This window comes from Zootoca vivipara, chromosome 6 (assembly GCF_965207765.1).
Source record: "Zootoca vivipara chromosome 6, rZooViv2.hap1.1, whole genome shotgun sequence".
Lineage (NCBI taxonomy): Eukaryota > Metazoa > Chordata > Lepidosauria > Squamata > Lacertidae > Zootoca > Zootoca vivipara.
Window position 1 is genome coordinate 76,060,099 of NC_142589.1, and position 27,551 is coordinate 76,087,649.

Sequence of the window (27,551 nt, forward strand, 5' to 3'; positions counted from 1 at the left end):
CCTCATGAGAAGAGAAGACTCCCTGGAAAAGACCCTGATGTTGGGAAAGACTGAGGGCACAAGGAGAAGGGAATGACAGAGGACGAGGTGGTTGGACAGTGTTCTTGAAGCCACCAGCATGAGTCTGACCAAACTGCGGGAGGCAGTGGAATACAGGAATGCCTGGCGTGCTATGGTCCATGGGGTCACGAAAAGTTGGACACGACTAAACAACAACAAACAAACAAACGACTAAACAACAACCTCTGCTAAATAAAAAACCTCCAAGGAAGGAGAGTCCAGTCCACAACTTCCCCAGGGAGACCAACAGCTCATAATGTCAGAAAGTAAGTCGACGAGGTCATTTCAATCTGTGTTAGCAGGTTAACTTTGTCGTGTTTCAAAATTGGGTTGTAGATTATTCTTGTTTCTTGGTAAATCGCTTTGAGAGTGAATGGGTGGGTGTCTACGATGAAGCGGTGTATAAATTCTATGAAATTAAGTAAGCAAGCGCGTCTTTGGACACACAACCACCGCCCAACCGTGAGCAATCCCTTCCCTTTCTCCCCTACTACGCCCTTGAGAGCTCCCGAGGGAAACGCGCTCTACACCAGCCGAGCGGCCCCTTTTATAGCCTCTCCTCAGCTCAAAACTTTTCGACGGTTGGGCTCGCGAAGGGAGGGAAGCCGAGGCGGCGGCGAGAAGGGATTGGCTGAGAGAAGGGGACGGCTCGCGCCAGCCTTCAGCCGCCAGCGCGCATGCGCCACGTGCTGCTGCTTTTTTAAACCTCTAAACATAAAGCGAAGCGCTGCTGCGGCACGTGATCCGTCGGTGTCATGTGACCAACTCAAAGGTGGAGACGCTTCTTCCTGATCGAAAGGTTGATTTTGATGTGTGGTTTTTTGGGGGGGACGGAGGGTGTATGCCGTACCTAAGGCAGTAGGAACAGTATTAATAATAGCAGCAGCAGCTGCATTTATATATAGAGAGAGAGTAGCTGCAGTTTTGTGTGCATTTACTTCAGGATAAAGCTCCCTTGGAGTTAGTGGCGCTTACTTCCGAGTAGGCATCCGTTGGGTCAGGCTGTGAGAGAAAAAAAATGGAGAGGAGAGGAGGATGGGGGGTGTTGCGGCTGTTTCTGCAAGGGGGTCGCCTTTGCTTGAGCTGGGGTGGCAACGCATCCAGTTTAAAGACTCCTGCATGTTATGGGGCTGGACTAGATGACCCTTGGGTTCCTTTCCAACTCTACAGTTCACTGATTCTGTGAAGTGGGGGGGGTGTTGACGTTTCCTATCTGCATTTAGCACCTTAAGTACACACTGAGCAGTCACACAGGTAGCCTGGCCACATTCTTTCTCGCTATTATTATTATTAATTGATTTCGTCAGTTGCTTTATCGTGCCCAAGGCAACCCAGAGCAACTTAAAACTATTTAAGTGAGATGTATGGTATCTCGCCGCTGTGGTAAGATGCATTTCCATTTTAGTTACAGTAGGCTTTTAAAAGCAAACAGTTTAATAGATATAAATTAGCAAATGCTGCACAAAGCTCGTTTGTGGTGGTGTGTTAAAAGTAACAACCCTGGGGTAACCCATGTGAGAGGATTGGGTAATGATATGCTATAAGACTGCTGACATTGTGAATGTGGAGGGGATGGAGGAAGTTTCTGGGCGAACTTCCAGAAGCCACATGGTGGGCAGAGTGAAAGTGGCATAATCAGAGTTTGAGGACACCTTCCAGCCTGGCAAAAGGAAGATGTGAAACTGATGTGAGAGGCTTGGAGGGGCACATTTGCCTCCCAGGTCTGAGGTTTCTCACCTCTGTCTCAAACAGTGATTAGACAGCTGTCCCTGAGATGACAAAAGAGGGGATGATGGAGGGAGCCACCCCTCTTATGTTCTCTCCTCTGTCAGTACATAGATGGAACTGGTCTCTGGACATGGAGGATTCGTGGAGCAGTTCCTTCATTTTTTGTATAGCCCCACCCCATCAACCTCCCACATCAACAGCACTGTCTGTACATCCTATTCTTAATTACTGCTCCATAATAGGATATTAGGGATTATCCTGGTAGGTTGATCTCCATCACAAATTCTCAAAATTGAAGTTGCTTTTGTTTCTTTAGGTAATGCAAAAATGACCACCCAGAGGTACAACACTGTTGTTCAGGGAGAAGCCTCAGAGACTGATTCAGAGGAAGAGGTTTATCTGTCCTCCATACCCCAGGCTTCATGTCCCAACCTCTCCGGCGTAAAAATTGCTGGGGAGGCCTCTGAAACAGATGAGGAGGAAGATGCTAGCCCCTGTAGGCCAAAAGCAGAGCCTAAATTGATCAGCACGGACTTGCCTCCACTGATAGTTTTCAGGAATGAGGATCTGGGGTCCCCCACAGCGGTTGAAGAGAAGCCTGCCCTTCGTATCAGACATCGCGGCCGCTATAGCACTTTGCTACAGCAGAAGCTGATCGAGAGTAATGCCCGCTTGTACTACGATGTCAGCAGCACCGTCAAGCAAGTGTACCAGACTGCTATCAAGGAGATTGGGGCCATAACTGGACAGCTCAGTAACTCCCAAAATGGCATCATCAGCGCATCACACAACATCCGGCTTGTCCTGGAGGACTTGCGTGCTGTTGCAGAAACGATAGACATCATCACCAGCTGCAACCTGCTGCCTGATATCCAGATAGAGCTACCTCCAGTAAACACCTAGCAGCTGGTTCTAGAACAATAGCTGGCCAATTAACTGCTTTTTGCAGGCAGCTAAAGGTGTTGAGAGACAGAGAGACTGCTGCAACCCTGGCCATAAGGTGCAATAAGAAACTGGAATAGAAGCTTTTGACTCAAAACTTTTGATGCCTAGTGTTTCAATCACACTTGTATATCCTGTAATAATCTTGCCTAAATAGTCCAGCATGGTAGAGTCAAAGAAAATTAAACTGCTCTTGATAAATCTTTTGTTGCGCTTCAAGATATATTGAATTTTTAAAGCTAATGCTTACCATATTTATACTCGCACCAACATGTTAAAAGCTTCCATTTCATGTAATGAAAAAACCTAGTCTACCTGTCCACACATACCTCTGTTCATTTGTGACATGTGAATAGTCTGAGAAAGAGAGGGAAAGCCTGCCCACCTACAGACATATTTAATGTAGGTCAGGGGTCAGCAAACTTTTTCAGCAGGGGGCCGGTCCACTGTCCCTCAGACCTTGTGGAGGGCTGGACTGTATTTTGGGGGGGAAATGAACGAATTCCTATGCCCCACAAATAAGCCAGAGATGCATTTTAAATAAAAGGACACGTTCTACTCATGTAAAAACATGCCGATTCCTGGACCGTCCACGTGCCGGATTTAGAAGGCAATTGGGCTGCATCTGGCCCCCGGGCCTTAGTTTGGGGACTCCTGATGTAGGTGATTAAACAAGTGACTAGTACAGGGTGGCTCCTTTAAAAGAGGCCCCGTGGATACAGAGTACATATGTTCCACGGGGCCTCTTTTAAAAGACTCACCCTGTAAAAGCTTGTGATCCATGATGATGGTGGTGGAACGGGACTGGTTTGAAATTAGTTGTGTCTTTATAAAACACAATCCTCTGGATACAGAAGGCTGAGTATTTGTGGAATTCAGTGAGAGAGTTGTGTTACACCTTGCATTAATTGTGTGAGCTTGTTTTGTTACTTCATACTTTCTTTTGCAGGTGGTTATGGATTCTGCTCAGACAAAAATAGCACAACTATACAGAATATCATTGAATGCTGCAGTTTCAAGTATTCCATCTATCTTCATTGGCATTTATTTTTTCATCAAGGAGGCATATGAGCATAATTTACATAACTGCAAAGTGTGATTAAGGGTACAAAGGAAGAAGTAAATGATTATCTGAATTTGAGACAAAAAATTCTATCTGCTGTCCAGTTAGTAAAATCTCCATTCAACATCTTTATTCAACACCTGTATATTTGCATCAGTACCAGAAAAAAGGTTTAACAGATTTCACAAATATGGCTTCCCTACCCACAGGGTACCACATTTTTTTCTGCAAGTGATCCTTTCATACTATAATTCCCAAGGTTCCTTGTAGGGAAGCCATAATAGTGAGCATTAGCCTTGCAGGTCAGGTATGCCTGACGTGGTTTGAAGCAGCGCTGATCCACAGGGGGGAAAGGCACTACAAAAATGTATTTGCTTTTCTCTTTCAATATAGTTTATTTAAACTGTTGTGTAAGAAGAACAGAGACTCGTCAGTACTGGACACAGGAGAGGGTCACATCCCCAGCTATTTCCAGGTGGTCCACCTGTCCTGAAGGGATCCGATGAGTATAATTGAATATCACAATTCCATTCACAGTCACCTGGTAGTTAGTCTTTAGGTTGGTGATCTCCATCTAGTGGTAGAAAGTAAGAAATGTTTTATTCTGAGTTTTCAAACCATACTAATCCACGCACAAGAGGCATGGAGCAGGTTTTATTCATTATATCAACTTTATTAGGGTTGCCATACTGTTGTTGAGGGGTTTTTTGTTTGTTTGTTTGTTTTTGCAGAATCACTTCCGACATGGGTTGCTATACATCCAGATTTTCACAGACATCACAGTGATTTCCACCCGGGCACTGTTTCTGACTGCCGAATCCCGGCTATGTCTGGGAAATTCTGGGCGTATGGCAACCCTAATTTTATACCAGTTTAATGATTTCCTAAAAGGAAGCAGTTTGTTGAGAGTGCCAAGAATTCTGTCAGATGTATAGCACTACTTTCTAAAAGTAGAGCGCTCTCTGGGCCTCTGGTCCCAAGAAAAGTCCAGCCCCTTAGTCCCCATTAGGCTAATCTGGGGAGGGGGCAATATCTCCCTTCATAGCTGCTTAAAAGGCATTTTTGAGACAGAATGCTGGAATTGATGGTCTGATGTGGAAAGGCAAGTATAAGCCAGTAAAATGGCTATAGGAATACAGTATAAACACTGCTTTCCTTGATCAGGCCAAAGGTACACATGGTCCTTCTTCATGTGTTCCCACCTGCACATGAAGAGCAGGAGTAAGTGCCAATTCCTCTCTGCTAAAAGGGCAGGGGGCAAGGAGAGTGTTGGAAGGGTATTTCCAAGATCAGCTGTGGCAACTAGTACCTGCCACAGAATGTCAGAAGCTTCTGTGTAACTGTTGCAACCTAAGTTGGTATTGCTGATGAGGTGTGCCTTCTGACAAAGATCTGAAATGTAAACCAGTGCAAATGCTTTCCCCCAAAGGTATTTCTTACATGGAAGGCCTGGCCAGGGGAGAAAGGCATGGCAGCCAAGTGCCTCTCCTCAGAGCCCCAACTGCCATGGATGAAGGTGTTCCGGACTACTGCTCCCTCCTTCAGTCGGGGGTTGATGTGCAGGGCGATGTTGCCGCTCATTGTGTTTTTCAGGTTCACATGGAATCTGGGAGGAAGGAGGGCAACAATGCATATTCCTGGGGTCTCCAAAATGATACAACACGACTTTCAACCCAGCATAGATCTTAGAGAACCAAGTCTCCCTGACATCCTTGGCCAATTTAATGCAGTGGAAGCAATACAGAAGTTTCCCCACTTATGGACGACTGCATATATGCGCATTGCCGGGATATAAATAAATCAATTTAAAGGGCAAAAACAGCCTAAGAAGAGCAGAAAAACTGCAAAAACGACACAAAAAGAGCAGGGAAATGGCTAGCAATCAAGGAGCCTTTGCACAGACCTTTGAGGGCTGTGGAGAGTTGGGAGTTTGAGAAAGGAGGTTTGGAGGCAGCAATTGTGATGGAGTTTGGCAGATTCTTGGCGGAGTTTGGTTTTTTAGATAGTGTTCCCCACTATATACAATTTCATGCACACCTGGAAATGTAACCCCTGCCTACAAGAACTTATAAAATGGGTGGAATAAATAACTTCTTCACGACTTTGCAAATAAAGTTACGTGTCCACTAAAAATGTTTACTAGCCTGGCTGTTCCCAGTATAAATATCTAATGCTATCATCTTCTGTACACTTAACTTGGAGTGGGCTGCATTGAACTCACTGGGATTTAGTTCTGAGTAAATATGCGTAGTATCTGTTAGTTGCATGTGGCCTGAAAGAAAAACTTATTTTGATACTTTTTGTAACAATGTAACAATGCCGTAGCCTTGAGGATTCTCTCAGAAGTGACTGGGTAAATGACTACAGTATTTACAACTTGTACTTTCTTTTAAAAAAATACACAAAACAAATGGGTATTTGAGAATACTTACCTGAGAGACATTCTTCTTGAGCCTGCCTTTCTCTGCTTCTTGTTCTACAGCAGGCATCCCCAAACTTTGGCCCTCCAGATGTTTTGGACTACAATTCCCATCTTCCCCGACCACTGGTCCTGTTAGCTAGGGATCATGGGAGTTGTAGGCCAAAAATCTGGAGGGCCGCAGTTTGGGGGTGCCTGTTCTACAGCCTTCTTAAATAATTCACTTTTTCATCTGCTTGCCCTAAACCTCTTGGTCTGGCTTTTATTTCACTTATGGCTCATCCAGACTACCTTTTATGCTCACATTTCTAGGCACGGGTCTGGGATTTAAAGCTTTGTGTCCAAGCAGGTTTTCTTTTTTGTCCCGGTGGTTTCCATAGGGAGACCTGTGCTTTACTGCTGATTACAGCAATCAAGTTTTCTGCAGATGGTTATTTGCTCTGATTCAGCAGTAAAATGCGGATTTTTCCAGGGGAAGCACTGGGATTAAAAAAAGAAAAACCAACATCACTCTGACACAGAGCTTTAAATCCCAGATCTGTGCCTGAAAAGCACAATGTAACAGGAAGTCTGAATAAGCCCTCGATCTTTTTAGACCTGTCTGCCCTGGATCAGATTTGTATTACCACACTGGTACCACCCCTTTCTCCCAATATACTCAGGGTTGCATCTTTGAAGATTACTTTGCCTTACCCTCACAATAAGCCTACGAGTCTCTGGCTCAACCTCATCCAGGGAGCTTCATGGCTGAGCAAGGATTTGAACTCTCCAGCTGAACCACAGTGCTCACCACACTGGCTCTCTTTATTGTCCTCATTTGCAGAAAAGCAAACCTGCACACATGTTGACCTAGCTTCTGCTGCATGTGTTATGAAATCAGCCACCCTTCATGACACTTGCGTGTCGTTCCCAAACAACGTCACTGCCAATTGAGAAAGAAAATTACTCTGAAAGAAAGAAATATTTTGGAAAAAAACTACACACAGCGAAGGCAAACTTAATAAGAAGGCAGCAAAATAGGATTCAAAAGTGATAGGGAAGCGAATTAGATTGGTTGTATCTCTGGAACCTGCAGACATAATTTGACAGATACTTTCTGATTGGCTTCAACTTCATATGATAATTGAATGTAGGAAGTTGGTGTATAGTATTGCCCTCTCTGCAAACGCACCTGTTCGAGTGAATAGGCACATTCCCCACAATTGTAATCTTGCGGAACTGAGTGAAATTCCCTGGGATGGCAATGTGGAATGGAACAGCCTGGAAAAATAACAACACGGATTCAGTCCTTCATCAAGAGAAGCAAAAAGACAAAGCAGAACTACTGACCTTTAAAGCCCTAAACGGCCTCAGTCCTGTATACCTGAAGGAGCATCTCCACCCCCATCATTCAGCCCGGACACTGAGATCCAGTACCAAGGGCCTTCTGGCGGTTCCCTCATTGCAAGAAGTGAGGTTACAGGGAACCAGACAGAGGGCCTTCTCAGTAGTGGCACCCGCCCTGTGGAACGCCCTCCCAGCAGATGTCAAGGCAATAAGCAACTATTTTACTTTTAGAAGACAACTGAAGGCGGCCCTATTTAGGGAAGTTTTTAATATTTGATGCTGTAATGTTTTTAATATTTGGTTGGAAGCACCCAGAGTGGCTGGGGAAACCCAGCCAGATGGGTGGGGTATAAATAATTTATTATTATTATTATTATTATTATTATTATTATTATTATTATTAACTAAGACTCCCAGAAGCTGAAGCCACCCAGGAAGCTGAAGAATGTTCCTGCATTCAGAAGTCAGGACAGGTCGGCCTACAGCAGTGGATCTTGATATATTTCTCTATCATAGGCTGAAATGGGGTAGGCCGGTTGCAACCAAAGGACACAATTTACAAGTCAGCTGTAATCACTCTTCCTTAGTCCTAAAAAGCAAGTACATCTGAACTGCTAGAACGAGAAGCAAGGTACAGTTTAGTGCCTCTGATTATGAGGAGCCTCTAAACACCAAAAAAATCGGACTACTTTCTTAGTTTTTAGTTGCATCCTTACCTTTGTGCCAATAAATATGCAAATATCATACTTCATTATTTCTATTTTCCTTGTCTTTTCTGATAGAATATAAATATCTTCTTTGTAGTGCTATGGAATCTCTTTAACTTGTCATAGCTCATGTCTTAAGGGGAGAAGCTGCTGGCACGCAGATCAAAACTCTTGATTATATTTGCACCTTGGTTGCCTCTTGAACTTGCTTGCTGAGCCTTTTCTTTCACTGTGCCCTGGCCAGACCCTCTTTGACTCCTGCATGCTTTGCTGCCTCTTAACAATCAGCTTTCCCTAATCTAACTATGCAGCCTATGTCTAGACTTGGCTGCAGATCAGACCAATCAGTCTTGACTAAGTGTCCTGTCTCCCAAGAGTGGACAGATTCAGGAGCTTCGGGGGGAAAATGTCACAAGAACACTTCATATAGCCAAAAGGAGCTGCATCTGTTGTGTGGGTGTGTTGTAAATTATATTTGGGGCCTACAGGCTGCCAGCTTACCATCTTTAATCTATGTCAAAAACGAGCAGAAATTTCTAAATTTATCTACGATGGAGAACCATGAGGCATAGAAAACAGAACACCAATATACTCACAGGATTGGACAAAGTTATTCCACTGTTACCCTGAGAAAAGATGACGAAAAAGAGAAAAAGGGAAAGGCCTTGCAATAATAATACTGTATCGTAGAACTCAAAAGCATCAAAACTCAATCTAGTCCGAACCCCTTCAGTCCTGCCTTATCTAAACTAGGTAGACTACAATATTGCCCCAGATTTTAACCCACACACCTGGGCAGTCTTCTTCTTCCTTGTCTGCAAAGAATGAAAAGAAAAGTGATCATTTAATTTACGTATTAATTAATTTACTATTGTTTGTATTGATTTTTTTTGTTTCAGGTAACACTTGTTTAACACAGTGAATAGGTGGAGCAATCAAATGTCTCCAGAGTTGTCCACTAACTAGAGAGAATGTTTCACTGACTGGTCTTGCCAGTGCTTCTTTTTTCTAAAAAAAAAAATGTTTAGGGGTACTCTCGTTTTCCTACTCACATTGAAATACTGCCCCTTAATGAGTCCAAACTTAGATTCACAAAATGTTTAGGGGTATGCGTACCCCTGTGTCTCCCCCAGAAAAAAGCACTGAGTCTTGCTTTTTGATTAGTCCATTTAAGTAAATCCCCCCCCCCCTTAATATAATTTCAAATGATTTCTTTGCAAGGGCCCTGCATGAAATATCAAAATCTATACTAAGAAAGAAAGGAAAAATCATCCCTCTGGAATCTATGAATACTCCAGCTTCTTCTCATTTAACATCTCACCCTAATTCTTAACCCAATTCTTTCCTTAATCCTCACTTCCTCTCTGCAACCCTGACTTGTCAGTGGGCAGGTAGGATTTAAAATGCACACCAGGAAATTTAGGTTTGCACAATCAAAGTGGATTAAAGCACGTGGCTACCATGTGCTTGATTTGTTTTTCTGTTCTTTTCTAATATTTCCCTACAGCTGTTTTTCATGTTGTATATACATTGATTTTTAAAAAAATGGAAGAAGAAGAAGAAGAAGAAGAAGAAGAAGAAGAAGAAGAAGAAGAAGAAGAAGAAGAAGAAGAAGAAGAAAGTCCCACGGATCTCAACAGGATTTATTCCCAGCCAGGTAACTGAGTACAGTGGTACCTCTGGATGCAAACGGGATCTGTTCCGGAGCCCCGTACGCAACCAGAGCAGTACACAACCTGAAGCGCCAAATCTGCGCATGCTCGCCGCGCAATTCAGTGCATCCGCGTGACATTATTCAGCACGTCTGTGCATGCGCGAATCGTCAAACCCGGAAGTAACCCATTCTGGCACTTCCGGGTTCGGCGCGTTCGTAACCTGTGATGTACACAACCCGCAGCGAATGTAACCAGGGGTATGACTGTATAAGATCGCAACCTGGAAAGCATGTATCTTTCTCATGGAGCTATGCCCTGCTTCCACTGAGCTCTGGGCCTTCCCATTTGCCAAAAGGATTCTGTTGTTGTGCAGCAACCACAGTAAGTCACCATTTGTGAGTGGATCAGGGTGCCAGGTTGTGCCTCAGGCCTCCCATCCTTTAGCCCAGTAGTTTATAGGATCTGTGAAGTTTCCATGAAGCTACTCACAGAAAAAGATGGCTGCACAAAGTTCGGCTGAGCAAACATACCACCAACCTGAAAAGAAAGAGATATATCATTAAGAGAGCATTAACTTTTGCACTGATAGAAGGATAATTAGCGTTTTGACTCTGTTAGCTCTGGGATGCAGTTTCAGCATTATTATTATTATTATTATTATTATTATTATTACTGCAGGCAGAGGTCACTTTAGTGCTGCTAACACAGCCGTTTGACTTCAACCCCAGAGGTGCACTCCATTGGTATGTTTAACCTTAAGGACTAAGGGGGGGGATATGATAACACTGCTCAAATATCTGGAAAGCTGTCACAAAGAAGAGGTGAAAGACTCATTTGCTCCTGGGAATGAACTAGATCTTAAGTTACAGAAGGGTAGACTTCAGTTGACGTTAGGATAATTTCTTAATGGTCAGAGTGGTTTGACAAAGTGGTCTGCCTGTTCACTGTGCATTTGGACACCTCTTAAGATATTGTAGCAAAATTTTGAATGATGGTTCCTGAGATGAAGACACAGGTTTTTGTCTGTTTGGATATAGTTAGATGTCACATTGAGCCTTTCAAGACTGAACTGATTTAAACTACTGCTTTCAAAAATGAACTGATTTTTTTGTTTGTTTGTTTCTGAGAATTTCTGAGCAATGCAGGGTATGAGACCACTGGTTACGTATATGGGGTCATAGGGCTTGCACTTATTGGAGGTCTGCAAGTTGACATCAGACAGCCTTGTTCTAGGAATGCCTTAGTGCTAAACAGTGGTGAAGATTGGCCCAGATGATCTGCACAACAGGTGTGGGGAACCTTTGGTCCTCCAGGTTTTGCTGAAATATAACTTCCATAATTTCTGGCCACATTTCCTTGGGAGTTGTAGTTCAGCAATATCTGGAGGGGGGCAGAGTTTCCCCCCTCCTAGTCTACAAGGCTCCTCTAACTGTGATTCTGTGATTGGCTTCCAAGAATTAGGGAGGTAAAGGTTCAATGTGAACACAAACAGGATTCTCAGCTATTTTCCCCCAGAGCACCATGTGCTCAACAGCCATGTGGCTAGATCTTCAGTGGGTGACCTTGAGTAAATCACTTATTTCTCCGTTCCAACCTGAAAATGGGAAAACTAGTGGCCTACCTTGCAGGGAGTTATGAAGGTGAATGTAGTAAAGCACTTTGTACATTGAAACTGCTACATAAATAACCAGTACTAATCAATCCCCACCAGCAGCCCCCCCCCCTTTTACTGGATTTGCAAAGCAAAGAGATGGAAACAAACTAAGGGCTTCTACTTACTGTGGTAGCTGTCACAACATTGTAAGCAGGAGGGGTGTAGGGGGGTGGAGGCTGAAACACAATAAAAATACATTTGGAAATAAGAACTATTTTTAAAAAACAACAACAACAACAACAACAACAACAACAACAACAACAACAACAACAACACAGCTTGCCCCTCTGGCACTGTCTCTTTTCCCAATTTGATCCAAAACTGCCACCTTAAAAGTGATACATCCATTAGTAAATATATGAATGAGTAAATAGCATTATTGGCTTCCAAAGAAATGGAGGCAGTGAGAGATTTTACTTTCTTGGGTTCCATGATCATTGCAGATGGTGACAGCAGTCACAAAATTAAAAGACGCCTGCTTCTTGGGAGAAAAGCAACAAATCTAGACAGCATCTTAAAAAGCAGAGACATCACCTTGCTGACAAAGGTCCATATAGTTAAAGCTATGGTTTTCCCAGTAGTGATCTATGGAAGTTTGGAGCTGGACCATAAAGAAGGCTGATCGCCAAAGAATTGATGCTTTTGAATTATGGTGCTGGAGGAGACTCTTGAGAGTCCCTTCTGCAAGAAGATCAAACCTATCCATTCTTAAGGAAATCAGCCCTGAGTGCTCACTGGAAGGACAGATCCTGAAGCTGAGGCTCTAATACTTTGGCCACCTCATGAGAAGAGAAGACTCCCTGGAAAAGACCCTGATGCTGGGAAAGATTGAGGGCACTAGGAGAAGGGGACGACAGAGGACGAGATGGTTGGACAGTGTTCTCGAAGCTACGAACATGAGTTTGACCAAACTGCGGGAGGCAGTGGAAGACAGGAGTGCCTGGCGTGCTCCGGTCCATGGGGTCACGAAGAGTCGGACACGACTAAACAAACAAACAAACAAACAATGAGCACACAAAGCCACTTTGTACTAAGTCAGATCACTTATCCAGCTTGGCCCATTCTGCTTTCTCCAACTGGCAGTATCTTGGGTAACATGGCCATGAGACTTCTGGCAGAATCTTCAGAGATGCCTCTCACAGTTCTCTTACCTGATATGCTGTATTTGGAGATTTGAAACTTAGCATTATTGGTGGTGGTACCTTATTTATGGAATGCCTTCTCTGAGAGGTCTGCCTGCTGCCTACTTTCTTGTGCTTGCATGTATCAGGCAAAGACTAATCAAGAAGAATCTTAACCCTGCTGATCACCTTGTGATAGAAAGCAAAATCTTCTGTTTCAAATATTTGTGTTTCAGTGAGGGTGCTGTGAAATAAACTTCAAAAACTGGCAAAGATGCACAGCAAGTACGTTTCAAAAATAACTTACAGAACAATTCTAATGGGGCACAGGGTGTGTGTGTGTGTGTGTGTGTGTGTGTGTAATTCTGTTGAATTCTGCCAAGTCCCCAAAACTTATGCCAGGCAATGCAGTTGAAGGTTTTTTGGGGGTCACAAGGGGGCTTGGGATCTTGTGCACCCACAGCCTCCTCTGACAGAGGCTTGGCATGCTCCAACACAGTTCATTGTTCGTCTTGCCACTGCTGGTGCAGCAATGGCAGAGCACAGCACCGATGGCACTTAAGTTTTCTGCCACCACAGGAAGAAGAGCCTGTCTGCAAATGACCCTCTCTGGCATAGAGGGAGGTCTGCAGCATCCCTCCCCAGGATTGCTCCCCAAGAAGGGTAAGTTGTTCATACAAATTCACTGCATCTTGTTTCTAGTGTTCAAGCTTGCATGAGAACTACAACTACAAATGTTTTGTCTTTTCCAACTCTATATCTCACCAGTTGCCAGCACCTCATTTTAAAATTAGACTGACACATTTCTAAGTGTTCTCCTTTGATTTGCAAATGGCTGCTACCCACATTACAAGGTACATGATCCACCATGGTAAACTGAAATTGGGGGAGGTATTAGAGGTGAAACTGTGCAACTCACATTAGTGCCAGCAAAGCTGATGCAGTTCAAAGAGACATCTCCACTGATCTGCAATGTCTGGACCTCATGGAAGGGAAGGCGGTGTCTGTACTCCAGGAAGTGGTTGCCATTGACGGATACCTAGAATAATGGAAGAAAGAGGTGAGGTTAGTTCTTGGGAAACAATAGGCAGAATTTGTGGTTTGTGGGCTCCTAATCCAGGGGTGGAATTTGCAGGGACAACCTAGTTAAGGTGTTGGAGTCAGTGAGTTGAACTAGATTATAATCAGAATAGACTCATTGAAATTAATGGAACTAAACCGACTATCATGTCCATTAATTTCAATTATCTACTCTGTGTAGAACTACAATTGGATATAAGTAGCTCTTAGCATTTAACTTTATTGTTATGAGTTTGGAGGAGATTGAGGAACTGGTTAGGCGAGTTCCTTTGAGATGAGGCAAGATTTTGTGACATTTTGCCAAATCTCGCCGGAACCCACCAATGCTGCCATTTCATGGGCACCACCAAGCAACCCAGGTAAAGGAGGAGGAAGAGGTGTAGCGTGGCAGTGCAGCATATTCCTGTTTTGCCTCGGGTGACACAGCGTGACACACTGCCCCTGCCCTCCCCACTATGACGAGATGGATTACCGTATATTTCCATTCAGATGATGGCAAAATAGCAGGTGCAAACATTACGCAAATCTGTGTCTCCTTTTTTGGTGGTACACACATGGCCCCCCTCCTCTTATGGTTTCAGTATTTAATAATAGAAACATTTAGAAAATTCACTGTCAAGTTTATTTCTTAAAGGTTGTTGAATAAAATTATTATAACCTTAAATACACCCCCATACATGATTATACAGACTACAGCAATCTCCATGATGCCTTGGATTGATTGATTGATTGGTGTCCTGTGTTTGTTTGTGTTATGTACTGAGCTGAATCCTAGAACAATAGGATTCAGAATCAGCGGGAGCTACCCAATCCAACTCCAGGTGGAAGTGAATCCGCAACCTGATTGGCCTGCTGGAGCAGCCAATCAGGCGGCTGGCAGAAGTGAATCTGCTACCTGATTGGCCTGTAGGAGCAGCCAATCAGGCTGCAGGCAGAAGTCAATCCACAATATAATTGGCCCACAGGTGTAGCCCTGAAGTAGCCAATCACGCAAGGCCCATTGTGTAAATAATGTATATAAGCAGATGGTTTTGGGAAAAGAGCCATTCGTCTTCTCTTCTTCTCCTTGATGAATATGAGCTGAATAAAGAGCATGAAATTCACTCTCGACTCCGAGTATATTTCAGTTTGGGTTGTCTCTTGGCCTAGCTGCTTAAAGCTGAATGACAGCCCACAGGGAAACACAGTTTGGTGCATTGTACTGGCCGTCTCATATGATCTGTAGCTGTCTACTTTCTTCTTGGATTCCACCCTTGTTCTACTTCACCCACTAGGTGGTAGCAGCTATCAAACAAAGGGGACTTGTGGGGAAACCCATTCAGCAGATCTCACATATGAAGCATTTCTTCTGTATTTTCAGAAGCCTGGCCCTCCTGAAATGGAAGGCTGTGCCCACACTTGTACAAGCACCACACCCCTCAGCGTGAAAGTATGCACAGAACCCCCTACACACTTCACTTCCCAGCTACACGCTTACTGTGGTTAGGGATGGGCAGATAAGTCCATTCAAGTTTCTGCAGGTTTCTAATTCTTCCAGTCCCAAGTTCATTTCTCCACAATTTCCATATCGGTCTGTTCATTTCTGTTTTAAGTCCTCATGAGAATTCATTGCAACATCGGGCCAGCCTGCACAGCTCTTATACAGACTTTATATATTTCTTCTTCACTATCACCACCCCCTGCCAAATTGTTCTTGTCAGCCAAGCCGCATCTCTAACAGAAATGCAGTGGGAGGGGAAGGAATAAGGAAGAACATCTCCATCTTCTCTTATAGAATCATAGAACTGTAGAGTTGGAAGGGACCCCGAGGGTCATCTACTCCAACTGCCTGCAAAGCAAGAATTGCAACACGAGCCCCCCCCCATCCAATATAAAAACCAAATCTGACCCTGCTTAGCTTCGCAAATGTGCTAGCAGCTCTATTACTGCACTGCTATGGGGCCAATCTTCTGCTGGCCTAAACATAAAGCCAAGTCAGAGTCCATGCTGGAGATAAATCTTGCACTTGAAAATTATCAAGTCCTCCCCCTGTGAGACAGGAAGGGGCTGCATGGTAGACAGCAAGCTGGAGCAGCTTCTCCAGCCTCCTCACCTGATAGCAGTGGCTCTTGACGTTGATGATCATCTCAAAATAAATATTTGGCTGGAAAGGCATGTTGTAGGCCCGTTCCTCAGCTCCCCAGCGGCCATGTTGCTGAGTGTTGCACACGACGACTCGGCCTTCGTCGAAACGGGGGTTGAAGTGGAAGGCGATGTTGCCATTGCCACACACTAGGTTGACCGAGAATCTGAAATGTGAAGGGATGGTTGGGCTGAAGCTCAGTGGGCTTCATATATATATGACTGACATAGTTTAATTTAGTTTCATTTCATATGTTAACAGAGCTAGGTAAAGGGACCCTTGACCATTAGGTCCAGTCATGACCGACTCTGGGGTTGCACACTCATCTCGCGTTATTGGCCGAGGGAGCCAGCGTACAACTTCCAGGTCATGTGGCCAGCATGACAAAGCCGCTTCTGGCGAACCAGAGCAGCACACAGAAACACCATTTACCTTCTCGCCGGAGCGGTACCTATTTATCTACCATGCTTCTGTTTTAGGATAATGTTTGTCATTTGTATGTTCAGAAAACCAGTCAATAAAAATATTTGCTCCCCCAAAAAGTATGCCACTTCAAGCCACCCCTACCATTCTGAGTGAATAACTATATATATAGCCACACGCAAAATGAATTACAGGGCTTTGTTTTAATAACTGTGCATAAGTTGTGTGATTTCTTATGCTTGGGTGAGAAAAGTTCCATATTCTATATACCTATTGAAGGTACAGGAACCCGAAGCATTTTTGCTCCTGTCCACTCTATTTTGTTTGTTTGTTTGTTTGTTTGTTTGTTTGTTTGTTTGTTTGTTTGTTTGTTTGTGTGAAGTTCCCTTTGGCCTAGTGCAGACCCTCAACATGGCTCACAATATTAAAATAAAATAAGAATAAATTTTAAAATAGCCATTTAGGCTGGGATCCTCAAATAGCTACTTTTGACGCAATTTAAAGAGAGGGGGAAGCTTAATGTGGTTTCTGCCTTTTTAACAGATCTTCTCCCCAAGCCGCCTCATGACATAAACCATTTCTGAGAGTTCCTACCGTTTCAAAAGCAGCTTGTTGTGTGACAGGGTGCTATTCAAGAAACAAAGTCCTCTTTGGTACCAGGAACTAGTTTCCTGCTTCCTTAGATTAACGTCATAAAACTTTGTTTAAAAAACAAACAAAAACCCAACAACAATTTCTTTATACAAGGCTGCAAAACAAGCCTCTCAACAGCACCCACAGATCAGTATCTCCCTCACACAAGAAAGGCTTTTTTGAATGATTCTTCTTTAAAATAAAATAAAAAACTTTACCAGTTGCTTGAAAGCCAGTTGTGTAAGGTAAATTACCACAAAACACATGAAGACCATTCTATGGTTGCTTATGGCGGCATCCCCACTCCCATTTACCACCAGTAATGGGCAAAGGTGGAGGTGGGGGAGCTGCCATATTGGCAGCCATGGAATGTTCTACAGGCGGTTTTGTGGTAATTTACCTCACGTGTCTGTATAAGAACAGCACCCCATTACTAGGGGCTGGTTTTCAAGCAACTGGTAAATTGTTGCTTCTTTTAAAAATAAAATCCCTATCAAAGGGATATAATTTCTCCACAGAAATTAGCGTCAAGTACCATGAGCTATGCTATATACAGAACCAGCACCAAACAAGGTGGCCTATGGGTATTTTGAAGTGTTCACTGGAATGAGCCCTAAATCCTTAATCCTGCTGCTCTTCTAGCAGGTTGTATGCCCTCCTTTACAGAAGACAGTCCTCTGTTTGAAGGGATTTATGCTCTAAACCCTGTTTAAAGGCCTTTTCAGTGATGGCTCCCCATTTGTGGAATGCTGTCCTCAGGGAGGCTCACCTGGTGCCATCATTACTTACCTTTAGGCACCAGGCAAAAAAAAAAAAATCTTATCACCAGACCTTTGGCTTGGAATTACCTGTGGCCTAAAACAGGTAAAAGACTTTAGTCATGCCTTTTTAAAATACTAATGAGTTTTAGCTTTTTCTGTTTTGCTTTATGCTGATTTTAATGTATGTGTTACATGTTTATTTTTCTAAGTTGTCTGGGTCACTGTGTGTATGTGTGTGTCACTAATAAGTTTAATTAATTGATCAATGATTTAAAAACAGTCAGTAAGGAGACCTTGCAGGGGCCCATCAGCAACAAGCACCTGCTGCTCACAGTCTTCACCACTATAATGAGAGCAGATGTATGGATCTTTTTAAAATAAAACAAAATTATGGTACACAGATTTCTCTAACTTTGTTTGAGGAGAACCTCTTAAAATAGTGAACCTACGTTAGCCTTGTCCATTAGCTTTAATGAGTCTAACTCTGAGGAGGACTAGCATTAGATACGTAAAACCCAAGATTTCTGCAAATTTTGGGCAAATCTGTCCCCTCTTACAGTATTTGGGATGACATCTAAGTGACCACCCTAGCTAAAGGAGAGGGGTAGATTAAAAATTGCACCACACTTTCAAGGGGAGGAAAATGTGGATCCCGTGTGAGGAACACTACATGTTCTTGCCTGGGCATTAGTACCCGGAACCATCCCCGTTTGTGGCTAAATAATGGTAAATTATAATATTTCTACAGATATTCTTAAAATCAAGAATACTGGTAGGGCTTGATGTAAAACCCCTCCAAGTTGGAGGGTAGACCACATCAGTATGGGTGGGGAAGTCCACTGCAGAAGCAGCTTATTCACTTGTGGTGAACCATAGCTGCCAAGTTATCCCTTTTTAAAGGGATTTTCCCTTATGCTGAATAGGCTTCCTCGCAAGAAAAGGGAAAACTTGGCAGCTATGTGGTGAACAGCTAAAAATAATGATAGTAAAGGTTGGATGGAGTTGTGGCTTTAATCGTTCGGGAAACTATTCCAAAAGGAAAATACTGCTCATGTCGTTGTTTCTCCTGGTTCCTTGTTCACACAAATAAAGTTTGTCCCCTGAGGCACAATGCAAATGACACCTCCTCTAATGTCAACATGAAAGCTACCCAGGGCTGAGCAAGTTATTATGGCGCCTGAGGGAGGAAATCTCACATCTCCCTGAGAGTAAAAATCTCAGTAAATATAAAAGTAAATCAGAGATGATTTAATGCCTTGTCTTGACGACACCCAAAATTTCAGCCGCCTGAGGCAACCAACTTACTCTGCCCAATGCTAGGGCTGTTCCTGACAGAGCAATGTCACGTTAAATGCAAAATGTGAGGCACTCTCTGGAATTTGGGAGAGCAGGGGAAAGTCAGTGAAGAGGAAGGAGATGGAAAGACTGTAGAAACAGAGAATCAAATGTGAGGGGAAGGTATTGATGAGGCGGGATGATTATCAAAAGGGCACAAAGAGCTAAGTGGAAGCAGGACAAACCTTTTCACAGAAACCCGGACTTGCCCTTGGATTACAATCATCTTCCCCTCAGTCAGACCCCCAAAAATGGGGCCAGTAAAGGGAACGCTCTGTGGGGCAGAAAAAAGAAAAGAAAAAGGTGATCATCGGCTTGGTCCCTATTCCCCAAACTCAAGTATAATCTCCCCAGGCGAAATATATCTCTGAATATCATTGGTGTGATAAACAATGGAAATGGCCTTTAAAGTCCTGTTTTTAAAATATACCGTACATTTTTAGCTTAAGGCGCCAGACTTGGTGGTGGGGACACTCTGGGCAAAGATTTGACTCAAATTTGGTTAGTGCGCAAGGAGTGAGGGACTTCAGGGGCAACTTAGATTGCATTGACTGGAAGGCAGCAAAGAGTCAGAACCACTTTAAATTTTGCCTTGCTTTTTTCTTACCATGCCTTTTGGTTGAGGTAACGTAGCTAAGGTTACAGGTAGGTAGCCATGTTGGTCTGATGTAGTCAAAACAAAATTTTAAAAAATCCTTCCAGAAGAACCTTAGAGACCAACTAAGTTTGTCATAGGTATGAGCTTTCGTGTGCATGCACACTTCTTCAGATACCATGCACACGAAAGCTCATACCTTTGACAAACTTACGGTAGTTTGTCTCTAAGGTGCTACTGGAAGGATTTTTTTCATTTTGTTTTGTAGCTAAGGTTATCGAGCATTTATCCTGATACACTTCCACAGAGCTAACATGAAGCTTAGGCGATGTCTGTTTTTTACTGAGCATTTGTTCCAATTTGTTTAAACTACAATGAGCATCTATCCCAATTTGCTTGCAGGAAGATTACATGTCTTCTCGCTGCTACTTCGTTCATCGTATCCTTTTCAATGCATTTCCATACCACTTTCCATACCACAAAAGGGCTCTTCCAGGTTAATCAGATTTATTGCACTAGGATAACGGAGCCCTTCACTCCACTTTAATTGTGCAAACCTAAAGTTCAGGTACGCACTTGAATCTCTCTCACAAAACAGTGTCAGTTTGGAGGAATCCAGAGAAATTGAGCAGCTGAGCTTTCCCCCTTACTTATCTCCCTGCCAAGAAAAGCCTTATCCGCTTCTGATCTGCATTTTCTCTGGGGGTTTTCTGTAACTCAATTATCCTTGCAGCAGCTCAATCCTAGCTGTAAGGATGTACATAGAAAGCTTGCTGCAAGGAGACAGGGAAGGGGCTAGTTAAATCTCCCGGCTAGTTCATCCTTAGGAGAGACACAACCTCTTAGAATATGTCTATGCAGCCTTCCTGACCACCACCTTATCAAGCTTTCCCCTCTTACACACTCTCTCCACACTCACCGGGTTTAAAATAGGCTGCAAAGCCATCTTGGAGCTTCCTGGATCTCAGCACTCTTTCTATGCCCTTCTGAAGGCAAAGGAAAAGCTTGCTAAAGCAGAATTAAGTTTCGTTTCCTCAGAAAAGTAGGCGGGGTACAAAGCTGCCCGCTGTTTGTTCTTTTATCAAATGGGAATAAAGCTATTATCAGGTACCCAAGAGATAGCAATGAACCTGCTCCAACAACACTGTTAGCCGCTTATTTTTCTGGCACGATACATTTTTTTACAACATGAAGGTGCAGCAAGGAGAGGAGAGAAGGGTTATCTGTTGAATTTTTGCCTCTTCTGCAGCCATTAAAGCACTCTGCGCCAAAACTACAGAAGCAGGCAAAGGGTTACTACCTGCTAGCTCATATGAGAAAGTTCTGTTTAGGGATTGGGTGTGTGTAGAATTCTGTTTAGTTTGTATTTGAAGGTGAACTTCGTACTGTTTGAGTAAATACATGATCTGAAACACAGCCATCCTTTGAAATTTTAACTTCTCTGAATTTTGCAATGCAGTTCTCCAGCCAAGCAATGTGCTAAAAAACACATGTACTGATGTAAAGGTGCACATAAAATGCTCATCATAGGGACAATAACATACAAATTGCATTCTATTAGGGGAAACTGGTTTGTAAAAAATATGTATATTTTGCATAGAAAAAAGGTGCGTATTTGGACTAAGCACTAAGATGCAGACGAATATTCATGAGGACTTTTTTTTTAAGTCACAAACTGATGTAGAAATGTCAGAAACAGAGAAATCAAAACTGACAGATTTGCCCATCCAAACGCCTGTGTGAGACAAAAGTTACCACATGCTCACAGCTGATTATAACAGCATGATAAAATCTGCCTCTTCTAACGGATGCCTGTTTTCAGCTCGATGTGTGCGGACAGCAATTTGTCAGGCAAACACTAAGAATCTGTAAAGTCCAGTTCTACAGCCTACAAATCCCTAGATCTTTATGTATATAAAATAATCCTTATCTTGCTCTACCTCCCTAAGGAGATCAGAGTGGTATACACTCAATCCAGTATAACAATGTAAGCAAGTGATAGAAAACAACAGAACCCACAGCAGCCCAAATCAGTATGAGGGCCGAAAAACCTGATTAAAAGGGAAAAAATTAAGCCAACCTCCTGAGGGCAAACAGTGAATGATCATAACCATCAGAGTTGGTAGCCACTGACAACGTGATCTCAATGAATTTGCCTAATTCTGTTTTAAAGTCATTCAAGTTGGTGGCCATCAAAGGACTGGGGGGGGGGATAGAAAATAGCATATTAAACATTACCATCTTTTGGATACCTGGAAGTAAAGCAAGAAAGGCCTTTGTTGAAGATCTTGATTCTCAGGAAGGATTGTATGTAGGGACAGAGGACTTAGTTATACAACTGGCAAATAAAACTTTTAAAGCAGGCATCCCCAAACTCGGCCCTCCTACGTTTTGGGACTACAATTCCCATCATCCCTGACCACAGGTCCTGTTAGCTTGGGATGATGGGAGTTGTAGTCCCAAAACCACTGGAGGGCCGAGTTTGAGGATGTCTGTTTTAAAGTGTGCAATATACAAATGTGAAACTAGATGGCAACATTAAGCTATGGCAAATTCAGTGTATTTTTCAGAACATTTTTTTAAAAGCATTTTCACAGCCTTTTTTTATATGTGTGTAGATTCCACCAGAGTCCTCCAGGTTACCCGGCCCCCAAGCCATTTGGGGCTTTATGGGTCAAGGCAGGTCCATTGACTTGTACTTGGAAGCGGATAAGCAGCCAATGCAGCTGGGAGAGAAAAAAGTAGTAACAACAGCTATATATTTTATTTTGCACTATATATTCATCAGTTTCTAGAATGCATACTATAAAGCACCTCAAAGCATGTTGGTTGGCATCCGTCTGTCTTGGGAGACCATGGAGGAGTGCACCTTTGGGGGGTGAAGTCAAAGTGTTGGAAGGTTACAGTGCCTGCTCTGGCAGTAGAGATGGAGAGTCATGTTTTGTTGCAGCAGGGGCAGAGGAAGCACGTTGCAATAATCGGAATCAAAATGTTAAAACATACTGTTATACGCCACCCTGACCTCCAAGCAGTGTGGGATTCCAGGGGGATTCCAGCGCTTGTCCGAGGTCTATGTTTCCTTCGGAAATGAGGCACAGCGTCAACTGTTGTGGTGTCTTTATGACATATGGCTTATTTACACATATATACAACCTGAGCCTACGGTGGAGGAATTCAGAGCTTTACAGAGCAGGTCCTGTTTCTCCCATGGGTGCAACGTTGAGTTCAAACTGCTAGCCCGCATTGTGCTCTGACCCCGCTTTCTCCAGCTCGCAAAACATTTACAAAATGCAACTATTTTTTCTCCCGCTTACAGCAGGCCAACTCCAATCCTGAAACTCGCCCACCCCACTCCCCCCCAAAAACCTCTGTCCTAAGTCTTTTGCTAACTACTCAGAGCACAGTGCAAGACTCAACCCATCTGCTGGCTGGCACACAGTTTTAGCTTTGCTGGTAGCTCCTCTCCCTGTCTTTGTTTGATTAATGACTCTGCCTATTCCCTTCCTTGGTGGTTCCTTCACCAGGCGATTTCCTGCACACACAGAAAAACTGTTTTGGCCTGTCTTTTAGCACTTTGCTAAATCCAGCGCCTGGCAGCCTATTTCAATACTGTACTCCAAGCATCAATTAAATTATAACATTTACCAAACCCAGAAATTATGGGTGCCTGTTACTCACAAACTCATAACATCACCCACCCAGGAACCAAACATCTGTCCAAGATGCACCATACACAGCTCCCCTATGGAAAAGTAACAGGAAAGTTACAAAAGGCATTTAAAACACACATCATCAAAAACATATTGTAACACAACATCACTTTTATCCCAACCTAACACGGCAACGGGGACCCAGGTGGCGCTGTGGGTTAAATCACTGAGCCTAGGGCTTGCTGATCAGAAGGTCGGCGGTTCGAATCCCTGTGACGGGGTGAGCTCCAGTCCACTTCATCCCCAATCTAAACTGCAAATCAAAGTCCTGCCCCAAGCATCTGAACCTTCTTCAGAACCAGATGGCCCAGTTCCCCCAAGGTGGCAGCCAGAAGTTTGCCGGAACTCACCAAAACTCAGTTCTGGCACCTCTCAGGTGGATGCCATTGGCATTGTAAGAGAACAAGGGAGGCGTTCATTGTGAGTTCTGGCACCTTTTTTTCTAGAAAAATAGCACTGCATGTGTTTATTAGGGCTTGGCCTTAATGTGCTCTGAGAGCAACTGTTTGCTGACCAAGATGGGAATGTTCTGAAATGCCATAGTTATTGACTTTGCAAGATGGAAGCCTGTTCTATACAGCTTTTTTGCTTATGTCCGATAGGGCCATGGGCTTCGCTATGGCGGCCAAATGTCTACTTTCTCAGTAGCATGACAAATAAGTTAGTTTTGCGAACATTCTGTTCTGCTGTAATTAGTTTCCTTTTCTACATAGTCCACACACAGTCTAGATGTGTTGCATTTCTTCTTGCCCTGCTGAAAACCACTTATTGAGAAACTGGTTTCATTCCGAAAATAAAGCAGGTTGGTTCTGCATTACCCTGCAGTGCCATATAACCATACAATTGTAGAGTAGGAAAGTGTGTCCATTTGTAGATGGTTCCAGCAATTGAGGCGGGGGGGAGTGTAGCCACACCTACCTAATTCCGTTGTGGGTGGACTAACAACCAAGATTGCAGTCACCACTTCCTCCATCATTCACCTGGGCCATGTGCAGGGAGGAAGAGGAGTGGATAATCCTATCATAAGGGGAGGGGTTTATAATGTGTTTCAACTAATCACACCCCACCCTTGTGCATGGCAGGATCTAGAATCAATTTTGATTGAAAGCAGCATGTTGAAGATGAGCATGAACAGTTCCAGATTGAGATGAACTATATTTTTGTGCTCCAAACGGGTTAGTGTGTACGCAGCCTGACTATGCTATAGTTAATGACAGCCTACCTGGCAATAATCATTTGGCAGTGGGTGACTGAGCAGGTCTTACTCTGTGCACAGGAAATACTCATTACGGACCAGGCTCCTCCTTTTCTGCTGTTTATCTGGGCAGTCCAAGATCTTTCCTCATCCAAACTATCTGCTGCCTGTACCCAGAAGCTGGCTTTGATCACATCCACACTATAAATGTAAAGCACTAATACCACTAATACCACAACAGTCATGGCTCTAAAACAAGTGCTTGTCATAAATATTTATCATATTCTGGTTGCCTAGGAAAAAGTACTGGTTCAAGCATTGGAAGCGCTCACAATGACTTGGGCTGATTGCTAGAAGTATAAGTGGCTTATGTTCATAGATGAGTAACTAAATCTCTGTCACAAACTACTTTTGGGATGAATTCCAGAGAGGCAACTCAATTAGTCTGTTCCAAGAGAGCCAGTGTGGTGTAGTGGTTAAGAGCGGTAGACTCGTAATCTGGGGAACCAGGTTCGTGTCTCCGCTCCTCCACATGCAGCTGCTGGGTGACCTTGTGCTAGTCACACACTCTCAGCCCCACTCACCTCACAGAGTGTTTGTTGTGGGGGAGGAAGGGAAAGGAGAATGTTAGCTGCTTTGAGACTCCTTTGGGTAGTGATAAAGCGGGATATCAAATCCAAACTCTTCTTCTTCTTCTTCTTCAACAAAAAAACATAAAGGATCCTTGTGGCACCTCAATGACTAACAGTTTTATTTAATGAATTATTTACTTATGAGGAATATTTATAGCTTGTCCTTTAGCTCAGCGGATGCCAGGGTGGGGGGCAAAATACAGAACGCAGTCACATAGAACAAAAATACAAACCATTAAAAGCCAGTTTAAACACACACACACAGACATAATACAATAAAAATGCCTTTGCGAATAAGTATTGTACAGTGGTACCTTTGGTTAAGAACTTAATTCGTTCCGGGGGTCCGTTCTTAACCTGAAACTGTTCTTAACCTGAGGTACCGCCTTAGCTAATGGGGCCTCCCGCTGCCGCCGCCGCATGATTTCTGTTCTCATCCTGAAGCAAAGTTCTTAACCCGAGGTACTACCGGGTTAGCGGAGTCTGTAACCTGAAGCGTTTGTAACGCAAAGCGTTTGTAACCCAAGGTACCACTGTAAATCTCTTACTTATAAGAGCCAGTGTGGAATAGTGATTGGAGACCAGGGTTTGAATCCCCCCCTTGGTCCTGAAGCTCACTGGGTGACCTTTGGGCCAGTCACTGCCTCTCAGCCGAACCTACCTCACAGGGTTGCTCTGGGGATTAAACGAGGAGGGGGGAGAACCAATGTTTGCCACCTTGAGTTCCTTAGAGAAAAAAAGGTGGGGTGTACATGCAATAAATAAATAAATAAATGAATAAATGAATAAATAAATAAAACTTGGCACCAAAATGATGGAAAGTGTCTGTTCAAGGCACACTTCTATAGGGAAGGCCACCTGCAAGCAAGACACCACTACAGAGAAGGCTCTTTCTTGCTTCATCACATAATGAGACTACCCCACACACAGTGGAATGCAAAAGAGAGCTTTCTCTGCACATCTTACAGCACAAGTAGGATGAAACGGTGAGAGGATCTCCTCACTATGGCACAATCCATCCAAGTTAGTCTTTGCAATACCGTAAGGCTGTTTGTTGTTTACATCATAGGGATGCAGTTCCTCTCGTTCTCCACCCCTTTGACTTCCTCTGAATTCCAAGCAGATAGGTTTGTTTTTATTCTAAACTGGCGGGCCTGTGATAGCATCATCACAATGATATGCAGAGCGTCACCATGTGGGTTAAAGCAATCACTTTTCCTGGGCCAACATCTCTTGGGGAGAAATACAAAGCAGTTGTGGTAGGCTGAAGCGGTTTTCAACTCATACCACCCATATTAATTAACAATGTACATATTCCAGTCTAGTGAGGCAGGCAACCAGTTAAGCCTTCGCCACATGAAAGAAGCATGCACAGTAGTGTTGTGACTTTTTAAAAAATATAAAACTGTTGCTGTCTATCTATTTTGCTCTGATGTGGTGATTCCTTTATCTTTTTTAAACACAGTGATTCCCAAACTCCCCCCCCCCTTATAAACCACTTGAAAGTAGCTAAGCATCTTAGCATATCACTAAATAACTTCTCGGTCTGTTGTAGCAACTACTGTATTAGATGGTGCATGATTATTAATTGCATTTTTTTTACAGGTATGCTGTGGACCAGCTGAATGAAGCTTGTGACCAGGATCTTGACTCTGCTATTAACGGTAGATGAATCTCAAGGGGTCTCCATTCCTGTTGTGTTGGGCGAGTTTTAGCTAGTAAAGTTCAAGGATGTGGACAAGGTGCTTCGATTGGTCAGGGCAACAACTTGCATTCTGAACCCTTGCCCCTCTTGGCTGATACAAACTAGCAGGGAGGGGACAGCTAGCTGGGCCAGGGAGGTGATCAATGCTACCTTGCAAGAGGGGGTGGTCCCTGCCCGCTTGAAGGAGGCAGTGGATAAACCACTCCTCAAGAAATTCTCCCTGGATTTGGAAACTAAGTAACTACCAGCCAATCTCCCCTTCCTGGGCAAGGTTCTTGAGCAGGCAGTCATGGACCAAGTCTAGGTACTCTTGGAGGAAACAGATTTTCTAGATCCATTTCAATCGGGGTTTGCGCCAGGTTTCAGCACAGAAACTGCTTTGGTCAGTCTGTATGATGAGCTCTGTTGGGGGAGAGACAGGGGAAATGTGCCGCTGTTAATTTTCCTCAACCTCTCAGCAGCATAGCTGCCAAGTTTTCCCTTTTCTCGCGAGGAAGCCTATTCAGCATAAGGGAAAATCCCTTTTAAAAAGGGATAACTTGGCAGCTATGCTCAGCAGCTTTTGATACCATTGACCATGGTACTCTCTGAGTTGGGGGTAAGCTTTGCGGCGGTTCTGGTCCTACTTGGATGGTCATTCTATGGTTTTTTGAAATGTGTTTGTGGGATGGGGGGGGTTATTGGT

General features: G+C 43.6%; 2 protein-coding genes across 8 annotated transcripts; one reads left to right on the plus strand and one right to left on the minus strand.

The window, feature by feature from the left end:
* The first annotated feature begins 310 nt into the window (after positions 1 to 310).
* Positions 311 to 2,936, plus strand: BLOC1S3 (biogenesis of lysosomal organelles complex 1 subunit 3). Of its 5 annotated transcripts, none has more exons than XM_088672670.1 (2): positions 311 to 326; positions 2,105 to 2,936. In XM_088672670.1, the coding sequence occupies exons 1-2, from the start codon at positions 317 to 319 to the stop codon at positions 2,689 to 2,691; spliced, it is 597 nt and encodes a 198-aa protein (XP_088528796.1). In that variant the 5' UTR covers positions 311 to 316; the 3' UTR covers positions 2,692 to 2,936. The 5 variants fall into 5 exon arrangements, with proteins under 5 accessions (XP_088528796.1, XP_034974317.2, XP_088528798.1 ...); XM_035118426.3 differs by lacking the exon at positions 311 to 326 and adding an exon at positions 730 to 832; XM_088672672.1 differs by lacking the exon at positions 311 to 326 and adding an exon at positions 807 to 915.
* Positions 2,937 to 3,759: 823 nt separating this feature from the next.
* Positions 3,760 to 20,618, minus strand: LOC118086602 (galectin-4). Of its 3 annotated transcripts, XM_035118419.3 has the most exons (11): positions 20,544 to 20,618; positions 19,215 to 19,303; positions 15,848 to 16,043; positions 13,595 to 13,714; positions 11,680 to 11,730; positions 10,390 to 10,437; positions 9,037 to 9,060; positions 8,842 to 8,871; positions 7,384 to 7,472; positions 5,234 to 5,399; positions 3,760 to 4,367 (listed from the first exon to the last, which is right to left on the minus strand). In XM_035118419.3, exons 1-11 carry the CDS (start codon positions 20,568 to 20,570, stop codon positions 4,224 to 4,226), a joined length of 984 nt encoding a protein of 327 aa, XP_034974310.1. In that variant the 5' UTR covers positions 20,571 to 20,618; the 3' UTR covers positions 3,760 to 4,223. The 3 variants fall into 3 exon arrangements, with proteins under 3 accessions (XP_034974310.1, XP_034974311.1, XP_034974312.1); XM_035118420.3 differs by lacking the exon at positions 9,037 to 9,060; XM_035118421.3 differs by lacking the exon at positions 8,842 to 8,871.
* Positions 20,619 to 27,551: the final 6,933 nt, after the last annotated feature.

What these genes read in the sequence shown, in the direction of transcription:
- LOC118086602 (XM_035118419.3), bottom strand. Translation starts at nt 20,570, where the DNA reads ATGGCTTTGCAGCCTATTTTAAACCCG. An exon ending in TTGTGCAGCCATCTTTTTCT is followed by an intron (nt 9,061 to 10,389) that starts GTGAGTAGCTTC and finishes CATTCTTTGCAG; the next exon opens with ACAAGGAAGAAGAAGACTGC. An exon ending in GTGCCTATTCACTCGAACAG is followed by an intron (nt 5,400 to 7,383) that starts GTGCGTTTGCAG and finishes CCTTCCTCCCAG; the next exon opens with ATTCCATGTGAACCTGAAAA.